Genomic DNA, 10,744 nt, shown 5'->3' with positions numbered 1-10,744 from the left:
GGATGCACAGTGATACCTGTTGTCTTTCTGGTGAAGAAATCCTTTGTGGGGGTGCAATACAGGAATCACAGAAGCGTTTGGGTTGGAAGGGACCTTGAAGATCAGCTGTGAGTCAACTGCTGTAAAGATTATCCTAGGGATAAATCATCTGATATAGCCCCTTGTCCCTCTGGATTAATCCCACAAATGTTTCTGCTTCACTGCAGAAGCATTCTGATGTTTCTAGCAGATACTTCAATGTCTGCCCGTAAGAACTTCAGAGGAAAATATAGAATATGCTCTCATGCATTAAGCCCAGACAAGATTTAACACTCATGTGTGTGGTTCCTTAAATTAAAAAAATCAGCAGCTGGATGTTACCAGGAACAGACAGATTTCCAAGGAAACAAGCCTGGCTGATAACATCCCTAGGGCCAAAGCACCAAGCCCTTTCAGAGCACAACACTGAAACAATCAGGATTTGTGTGGGTTGAAAATCTCCAGAATTTGAAGCTCTCAATCTGTTTGAGAAGCAGTTTCTGGCTTTGGGACAAAAGGGCCTGTTCATGTGGTTTAAATGCCAGAATCCTCTATAAACAACTGATCACAAAGACAGCAAAACACCAAGCATTTGCAAGCATTGCCAAATGCTCGTCCTCCCTCCAATGCTCAAATTGTTACACTTGAGCCAGGTAGAGGGACAAACCACCACACTGCAGAACACCTGCTAAATGACTATGTCAAGAGCTGTCATGTTTTGAGGTCTCCTGATACTGCCTCTGGCAGATTTCTCACCAGTTTAAGTTGGTGATTTCTAGCCCAGATCATTAGAGGGATCATAAACATGTGTCTTTACATTTAAATTAACTTTAAACTAAGGATTAGCACTCATGGTGGTGAAGCAGACAACACAAACTCTACCACAAGCTAAGACACTGATAAAAGTCAACAGGCACAAGGCAATAAGAAGCAACATTTCTCATCTGTGCTAATGCCCCCACCCCAAACCCAGCTGCTATTTGTCACTGCTTGTTATGCATAATTAGGCAAGAAAAGTATTTAGAAAAGCCAGCCACTGAGCAGTCTGAGCATGCTGTATTCTTACAGCCAGGGAAAATACATGCTGGTTTAAAGCATGACATTCTAAGTTAAGTGCTGGAAAATAAACTCAGGATAAATATCATGCCAAGTGTATGATACTTCACTGGTCTCTTCCCAGTTTGACCAGGAAGGAAGCCCAGCACAAGGTACAAAAGACAAACTGAGACATTCAGATTCTTCACACAGGAAGTTTAAAATATCAGACTTACCCAAAAATCATTACTCCTCCTGTAATGTCACTTCATTTTAGTTGATGTGTCTTTTAAGCAAAAGATTATAAAAAAAATCTCAAAGGTTACATTTGTAGATCAACATTAGCAAGGAACTAAAGCAAGCAAGTATGCTACAACACCTAAAGATACAGTGTTGCCTTTGAAGCCTGTACTTCAACCCTGCTGCTTTTAACTAGTTTCAAAATAAAGTTAGAAATAGCCTGATGAACTGTTGAAAATTTGTTTGGGTCAAGGGGCTTACTGCTGCATTGAAAGCTTTCCCTGAAGGAAGAATTAAATGACACTTACCATGAAGGTCATCAGCTCCCTATATATATTTTTCTTGAAGAAGCAGACTCAAGGCAACTAATTCTCTATGCATATGGCAAAGTCAGACTATAATGAGCAAAAGTTATGGATGCTGCCTTCATGTTTTAATCCACTGACATAAACAGAAAACTTTCCTGAATGTATCTGGCATGATGTTACACAGCTTCACATATTTTCTCCTTCAGTTTGATCTTCCCTTCCCAGTTTGAGAATGATTTTTTTCCAATCCTTGGGTAAAACTGGTCATACTGTATGAAAACTTCCAAGAACTATAATCACTAATTGCTTACAATTTGCCAGTGTAATTTCCAAAGATGGCACAATGCTAGTCTACCATCCACATGAGAGAGGTTGTTTTACCAAAGTCATTTTGCTTTGTCGCTGGAAGTTGGGTCACATCCACACAGCCCACATCCTTCTCTCCCCATCAGAAAGCTGCAGGCACACACACATCACCTCTCCTGACACTTTCTGCAGGATCACGCAATTCTCCCTCTATTTTGCAAGAACATCTTCAACACTGGGGACAGTTTAGATTATTGAGGAGATAAAAATGGACAAGAGATGTGAAAGAACAAAGATACACACAGTAACTCCTCTTCACCTGCTCCCATATGGGAAGAAGGAAGTGTTACAAAAATCTAGAGGCAGTGTATTTTGTCCATTAGTGTACTTCCTGAAACAGGCACAAAGCAGTTCCAACAGGGCCTGACTGCCACAGAATAAGGAAAACAGTGCAACAGAGAATTGATCAAAGCCTGTAGTGGCCTGAATACTGTTTGTTCACCTGGCAGCTCATCAATGAGCCCGGAGAGAACTTCACAATTAAGGAATGAACACAGGACACAGGGTAGACAGCAATATTCTATTTTTGCAGGCAGGCAACGAAAGGTCTAGTGATTTTTGACAGAATCACATGGACACACAGCCTCAAAGGCAATACAGATCTCTCAGGCTCCCACTTCAGAAACAAGATTCACTTTGCAGCTGCAGTCAGGGGTTCGATCAGGTGTGGCAAAGCTCCCTCACCTCAGAAGCCACATCAGTTGCACCCACCTCCTCCAGGACCCCTGGAGACCCTAACTCAGCCCTGCTAAGTTCCCTGCTCAGGCAATCAGTGGAGTCCAGGGCATGAAGCCTGAAGCTTTTGGTGGCAGAGCACATCTCCTTGCTGTAGGTGCACAATGTTCAACACGAACCCAATTCCAAATACTACTGCAATACAAATACACAATCTTTCCACATCATTTCAGTGGACAGCTCATTACAAAATCCAGATGGAAAGTATGCCCTGATGGTGACAGAGGTCAACAAATCTGTAAGAAAACTTGTCAGGAATGAAGATTTAAGCTATCAAAGCTATTTGGCAGTTTAATTTCTACCAAAGCCCAATTTCAATTTCAAATTCTGTTTTTAATTTTTATCAAAGCAAAAAATCTGTAAGCTGGGGTCCAGAATATAACAGTAAAAGATCCAAAAAATCCCATAGCTGTTCATCTTTTAAAAATCACACCAAATTCTTAAGACAGAAATGAAATTGAATTTCTACAGAAAGAACCTAAAATTAACCTGCTTGACAACTGGTTATAAACCAATACATCATATTGTCCTGTTAAGAAAAAAAATGCAACCACAAAGATCTCTTCCCTCACAGAGCACTGCAGAAGTATTGCCTGCGGTTCTGAGACTGAAGGAAAAATGTTAATTTGTCTACTTTCCCACAGATTTAGTATGTTTGAGCCTGCAACAGTGAAAAATATTCTTGGTCTGATTATTCCTTTCCATGCTCAACCTCAAGCCGCATCTGCTGCTCAGAAGGAAATAGAAGGACAGATTTCATCTTACAGCTAGATCCTCAGAAGCTGTGATCCATGTTAGCTGCCTCTGTTTCCTCTTCTTTTGTCTGTAAGATTCCAGCAAGACCACTGCAATGTACTTGCCAGAGAAAAATATTTCAAACATTTCAAAGAGAACAAAAATCAGAACATAAACACCACAAAGCAGAACAAATAACCAGTCAGAAGACAATTTAAAAACAGCTGAGCAAACTTTTTAAACAGAAGTCCAATAATGTGAACAGGCAAGGAAGAAAACAAGGGCACATTATGCTAACAGGATCACCACAGTGAGCTGCCTTCAAACAACTGATTCTGCTTTATTCAGAGTTCAGCCAAGCATTTTCCACCCTATTTCAAGTATATCCAAGTGCTCCAGACACATTCAGATTTCAGGCAGTAACCTTGCGACCTACCAAAAGGAAGGTGAGAACGCATCTGAAATTGCATTTCCATGAAGCTCTAGGTGTAGATTTTGATATCTGAAGCACAAACACCAGATGGTTCAGAGTTCCAAGTGCTCTTTGAGGCAGTTACTAATGATCCGGATAACGTCAGCCTAGAGTAGGGTCTTCAGCTTCAGTGATTTGTATTTGTAGCACCAACTTCTTTTATTTTAACAAGACACAGTTCCCACATCTGTAAAGTAAGGGTCTAGAGAGAAGCAGTGAAAAAGGATGGAGCAACAAAAATGAAAGGTGGTTTCATAATTGCTTCTGAAGTGTGATGCACTTTGAAGTTTTCTCGTTCACAACCTTCATCCATTCTATATATGCAAAACCTCACATTGCCACTTCACTGCCACAGTTGCATCATAATCCAGGCCAGAAATTTAAAGGTATGTTTTATCCAGTTAACAGACAAGAAAATCCTTAGCATGCTGGCTCTTCGTCCATCCTATCTGCAGAGACCTGCTCCTTCATTTCCTGCTGAAACACATCCAAACATGACACTACCTGTTAGTCCACAGCCAGGAAAGGACTTTTAACACATTCACCTGAACAAAAGAAGATTTTGGTGATTATTTATGTGTTCTATCTGACAAGATGAAAGACAGTCAAACAGCCAGGCCATTACTGAAGAAATTAAATCCATTCATTCCCAGAATCCTAAACTATAGCTGACTAAATGCTAGCTTGCCAAAGCACAAAGAACAACCACGTGAAATGTTTCTCTTAACAGAAAGATTTAGTGAAGCCTATTCTACATTTTACTTTACCAATCCTGATAGATAGCTGTGCATTTCCCAAGCCATTTTACCTTATTGTTTTTTTTAATAATCACAAATGTCTTTTACCAAAAGACATGAATGATCAAACAATGACAATGCACTTCAGTTAACCAAGGGAAAAAAGTTCTTTTGAGGGACAATATCCCCAAAACTACAAGAGCTCACCACTGTCTGTTCCTAGCTCTTACCTCTCACACTGCCTCACCTGACATTGCAAAGAATAAGAAGATTCTGGACCGCAGGAAGAGTGGAATTCTCATTCTGTCCTGTCACCAGGTGCCTGTCCAGCACGACATGTACAGCATCTGGACTGCTGGCTAATGACAGGAGAAAAAGCAACAAGCATTGTGTTAATGAACACTATTTCGATGTCAATATCACATCTCTGATAGAACTAACACAAACGATAACTATTTTGACCAGGTAATTTGCTGGGTGACTGACATGCTGATCTATAATCCCAACGGACAGGGACAATCTCAAACCCCTAATCCTGAAACAATTTCACTAGAAAGTCCTTCTCAGAAAGGACAGCAGGACCTTGACTCAATTAACATCAGATAAGTAAAGTGCATATATCAAGAGATTTTCATAATAAAAACCTGAAAGTATATGAAGTTGTAATTACCCTGCAATACAATATAAACTCTTTTTATGCAAGACACCAAAGTTCTAATCACCCTGCTACAGTGAGCCTGCAGGAAGATACTTATTTTCTGGCCAATTATAATACCCCAACATATTAATATCCACCAGCAATTCTTCAGATTGTTTTGTCAGTAATGTACTACTCTTTTCTTCTCCCTCTCCCAACCACCGACTGTCTAAACACAGGCTAAGTGCCTTCAACCCTCACATGCTTCTCCTCTTCTTAATTTGTCAGCACCACTGCAACCAAGCGCACGTGACAACAGATACCACTGAGACAGCAGCTTCTAAACTGTCAGTACTGAACACATTATGCAGAAGGTGGCAGCAGCAGCTCATTCAAAAAGCATAAAGATGCCATTTAAACACAAACAGGCTGACAGTAGCACAGAGGGAAGAGGATTAAACAAAGAATATATAGCAATTTGGTAAGATAGTGGCATTTCTTCTTAGGAAACCCATGCCAGACGCTGAGTCTCTAATCCAGCCACCTCACACTGTATCAATTCAATGGGTGGCACTGTTCTGTTAAATAAAGGATATGACTTCAATACACCAGGGACAAGCTCTAAAAAATTACCTAACAAAATAGGAGACTGAAGGACAGCTGCAACTGAAGAATAGGGCCATTTACAGCTCATTAATTTTCTCTGTCATTCTTCACTATTGCAAGACTGCAGCATGTAATGGAAAACAACACTTTTCTCCGCACATCCAGAAATAATCTAGGAAAAAAGGGACCCTGCTGTGCTTTAATGGATTTAATTTCTCTCACAGGACAGAACTTTGAACTACAAAATCCAAATTCCTCTATTTTGACTAATAATAATTAATGGGATGACGAGTAACACAACAAGAAGATGCTACAAAAACAGATCTAGCTAGGAGTAAAATACTTGATGGTAAAAGCCAACTAATCAGAGCAACCAAAAACATTCAGTATAGTGCCTCCAGCTTTAAATAATGAAGCATTTGCAGACATTCCCCTGCAGGCACAGACTGGGGGTCTGCAGATGGAGGACAACTCTCCAGTACACATCCTTCCCTGCACCACATGTTCTTACTTCACAGCAGGACAAGCCACCTCATCTTTACCACGGGGTAAAAGAATATGGACAACCACGGACATCAGTGAGCTGTACTGTACTGCCCCGCTCCTCCACACACAACATTTTGTGGCATTTGTTCTTAAAATATGCATTTTAAGAATATTCATTAAGGGTATTTGTTTATATCAAATAAATGGGAATGCAAGATGGGCTATCCTGTCAGATGCCTGTTCAGCTGTGTAAAATTGGCACACAAACATTCATTTCCAAAATGCGAAGTCCTGGACAGCAAGAGAGTGACGTACCGCTAAACGTAGCTCCAGAATCTTTCACAAAATCTTCCACGATAATGGACAAACTCGCAAAATTGGGCTGCCTTACTAGTTCGTACACAGAGGGCTGAAAGAGATCACAAGGAAGTCTGTCCTGCTTTTTATAAAAAAAGCCAAGAAAAACCAACACATACTTCCCCCTGCAATTTATTTTTCTGTTCCCACTATGATTCTCCCAACCATACACAGGAAATGAAACAGAAATGAAGCATAAAATCAAATGACCTTCTATGGATTTTCTGTAGGGAATAAACTGAAAATTCTGAAGTGAGACAAAAAGAATGACACAGGCAATTTCTACACAACAACTGGACCTGAACAATGTGTCCAATTAGCTCATGAAAGCGTGATCTGTTTGGCCGCTGGACACAAATGGTGTGCCACTTGCAGAACCCAAGTAACAGTGCTCTGCTTTGGAATGAATATGGGAAACAGCCTAAATGAAAAGAGAAAAATTAAGACTACTTAGTTCAGTTTCTATATGCGCAGGAGGAAATTGAATTTTATGGTTTCCATAGCAACTATAGCTAGGCCACATCATGCCTTATTTAAAATATTTTATCATGGATTGTAATGCCAAATACAAGCACATCAAGAAACTGACAGCTTTTGTGAGTCCCATAAACTTAATTTCTTAACTTTGCATGTAAATTTTCAATCCTAGAAGCTGTACTATAGAGGTTTGCATCACCTTGGCACATAGGTACAACTGCTTTATAAATGGTCTGCGAGGTCAGAGATATGACTGTACATTAAACAAAACATCAACAGTATCTGGCTACTTTTTGAATGATAAGCCAGTTTATACAAACAGCATTTTTTCCTAAAACTTCCTCTACCTTTTAAAATGAAAGAGTACCTTGAGAAATGTAACTTACCTCCAGCATTCATGAAATCAGAAAAAGTAATTCTTAAAAGCCTTCAACTATGAACCTGAAGAGCTGCAGCAGTAATTTCCAGCATTTTGTTGATTTTGTCTAACATTTACTGAACAATCACAAGGAAAACACTCCATATGACAGCTAAATGAGACAATCCCTTCATGCACTCGGTGTGGACCACCTTTCCAACAACTTGCACATAAATCAAGGGTACCAGACCAATGATTTGTATTTGTAGGAAATTGTAGGATAAGACCAGAAACACCAGCAACATCACCTGAAATCACAGGCCCCTGCACAGCAAAAAGTCCCCAAACAGCACAAGTCAGGTGAAAGCTCAACCTACCCCTGTCAGGCTGTATCCCTGAAATACCCACGATTTATCCTCATTAGTGGCACAACACAAAGCTGCAACTCCATGTCCAACCGCACAGATAGGCTCTGGAGAAAAAACAAAGCATCTTTGAGCAGTTGTGAGCATCTCCAAATAGCCAAAACACATATGAATGATAGTGAGATTCTTCACGTTACAGCATGTTGCCTTCCTGCAATAAAATTATAGTATATATATAGTATATATTACTAGCTGTTAACTCCAAGTCTAGAGACAGCACCAAAGACAAAAACACAGACTCATATGGTAAACAAGAAGCACACACAAGTCTTGATTAACTACAGCCTTAATGATGAACCTGGTACATCCCACATTTGGCTCTGAGCCTTGAATCCTACTGACTTGGGAGAGTCTGTATCACTGTAAGGCAGAGAACCATCCTCTGACACAATCATGGAAAAACTACTGCGTTTTTTATATACATTTACATAAAGGGGATACTTTTAAAGAGAAGATACATTTCTCTAAAGCAAACCTTTCCAGTTCTGAATGCTCTTCAACTACGTAAACATTTTTAAGTAACTGGAAGGTAACAGTCTTACACAAACCATACAGTAGTACTATTTTATTTAACAAAACATGTAATGATGTTCACCTACTGTTCTCAGTGCTGAAGTGCTGCAGTATCTTAGCCAGGTACCCACTGTTTGCTAGGTCAGTCATAGCCCCTGGACAGTTTGGAATCAGCAATGCATGGTATCTAGCACCTAGTAAGGAGAAAGAATAAACTATCTGCAATACAAGTGACAAAAAAAAAGAGCCTGAACTTAAATCCACTTCAGATTTGACAAAATTAAGATAATACTACAAGTAATATGTATAAGCTGAATGAGCTAAAGAAACAGATCTATGTGGAGAAAAAGGTCCTTTTTAGGACAAAGAATATGCATTTTTAATGAGACATTCTTACCTGGCAAAGCTTAAAACCAGTCTGCTAGCTTCTACTTTAGCAAAATATTTAAGAACAATATATAGCCTGTATATATATATAAACACACAGGAGGGAGAATATATATATTTTGTGTGTATATATGTAATAAGAAAGAATTACCAATCCAACATAAATAAGAAAATAACAACTGTAGTTACCAGGACTTGCTCTTAAAAAAATAGCAACTGCAGTTGCCATGGCTTCCTCTTAAAACACAAGTTTTACACCTTTTCTGTGTTGTTCTTCCCTAAAGACCTAACACTAAGAAGCATCTGTTTCTGTGATAAGTGGAGCTGACACGCTGGCCAACAGCAAAGCCCCTCACCATCAATCGACTCCAACTTGGCAGGGTTTGCGTAGGATTTCATACGGAAGTCCTGTATCCAGCGCATGTTGCTCTCGTTCACATCCACAAAATCAATGGACTTCCCCTAAGGGAAACACGGTTCAAAGACTGTGGTTAGGATCACTGCACAGACACCCACTACAGTTCTTTAAGCATAACCATGTGGGACTTTGAGATACCTCAGCTCTCAAAAAACTGAAGTTTTCCATTTTTCCTACTGAAGTACTTCTAATATTTCTTCCTTTGCTCTTTGTGGGTAACAGATACTGGACAAAGAAGTTCAGAACCATACTATAGGAAGCATGCATTCACTTCAATATTAAGAAAACAAAACAAGAAAAAAATCCCTTAATCTGTAAAGCCAATAGAACAACTCTCAAAAAAAAAGTTTCATATAATTGCCTCTTATCGAATCCATTAGTTTCAGACTGAAATCACGGTAACTGCCCATTTTTACTTACCCCAGGAGTTGCAACTTGCAGGTTAAAAGCAGAACTAGTCAGTGTAAAGCAGTGAAGGAAGGACTGGGCTGACACACCTGAAAAAGTGTCCCAACAATTTAAAGTTTTATTTTAATCCCAGCCACAGCAGCTCATTTTATCTAGCAAAGAACACGAGGTTGGGTTTTTTGCTCATCTTAAAAGCTTTCACTATTTTCAGAGGGTTATTTTAAGACGCAGCAAATACACAGCCTTCCTTATAGGTGAGCTCTTGAGAAACAGAGGATGCAGGTATTCTCTCTGTTCGGGTTGGGGGGTTACAGGGAGGACAGAAGCGAAGGGAATTTGGCTTAACCCATGCCAAGAACAGCCCAGCTGCCCGTGGGCTCTGACCCAGGTTCGTGCTGAGGGGAAACGGCGGGTATTCACGCTGGGCACGGAGGAAGCAGGCCTGTGGGAAGCGAGCCCAGCTGTGCACAGGCCGGCTGCACAAGCAGGAGCAGCGTGGGTGCCTCCCCCTGCAGAGCAGGGAGCATACGCGCGTGTCTGCGCCGCTCAGCGACTCGCACACACGCGAGCCGTGGCGCAGACACGCGTGACTGGACAGTGCCTGCAGACTGGGGACGCCCATGCCCGGCGCGGCCCAGAACACAAGTGCGGCACAAGCACTGCACAGTCACACCTGCAAAGCGCGGGACACACCACTCGTGAGCGTGAAAACGGCCCCACACGCAGGGCACCGGTCACGCCGCGCCGGCGGGAGGGGGGGGTGCGGCGGCACAGGGCGGAGGAGCGCGCACGGAGGGACGCGCTGAAGGGAGAAGCTATGCCATCAGGCATCTGTCCATCAGTCTCCTTTTCCCTCCAAAAGTGTGTTCTGAAACCGTAGGCTGGTTAACCATGGAGATACCTGGATGTTCCTCTCCCTTTGCTCCAGCTTAGCTACCAGAATATGATTCTTTTTCTAAAAAACAAACCCAAAGCCTATCTTTCCCTGTTCTGTTTAGCTACTGTGTGGGGGACTTAGTGCCACTC

The 10,744-nt window shown here is 41.1% G+C and overlaps 1 protein-coding gene across 1 annotated transcript; it reads right to left on the bottom strand.

Annotated features, from left to right (window-relative positions):
• Positions 1–2,468: 2,468 nt before the first annotated feature.
• On the bottom strand, positions 2,469–9,829 carry GATD1 (glutamine amidotransferase like class 1 domain containing 1). Its single transcript, XM_026850310.1, has 7 exons — positions 9,731–9,829; positions 9,249–9,354; positions 8,592–8,699; positions 7,945–8,039; positions 6,691–6,784; positions 4,894–5,005; positions 2,469–4,454 (listed from the first exon to the last, which is right to left on the bottom strand). The coding sequence occupies exons 2-7, from the start codon at positions 9,313–9,315 to the stop codon at positions 4,451–4,453; spliced, it is 480 nt and encodes a 159-aa protein (XP_026706111.1). The 5' UTR covers positions 9,316–9,354; positions 9,731–9,829; the 3' UTR covers positions 2,469–4,450.
• Positions 9,830–10,744: the final 915 nt, after the last annotated feature.

This window comes from Athene cunicularia, assembly GCF_003259725.1.
Source record: "Athene cunicularia isolate RWA chromosome 5 unlocalized genomic scaffold, athCun1 chr5_part2, whole genome shotgun sequence".
NCBI classification, from domain to species: Eukaryota; Metazoa; Chordata; class Aves; order Strigiformes; family Strigidae; genus Athene; species Athene cunicularia.
Note: the sequence above shows the minus strand (reverse complement) of the source record. Positions and strands in the feature narration are given on the sequence as shown.

Coding starts and splice junctions, on each gene's coding strand:
- GATD1 (XM_026850310.1), bottom strand. CDS start 9,315: ATGCGCTGGATACAGGACTTCCGTATGAAATCCTACGCAAACCCTGCC. Junction 8,700..9,248: donor CAAGTTGGAGTCGATTGATG/GTGAGGGGCTTT, acceptor TCTCCTTACTAG/GTGCTAGATACCATGCATTG. Junction 6,785..7,944: donor AGGGATACAGCCTGACAGGG/GTAGGTTGAGCT, acceptor GATCTCTTTCAG/CCCTCTGTGTACGAACTAGT.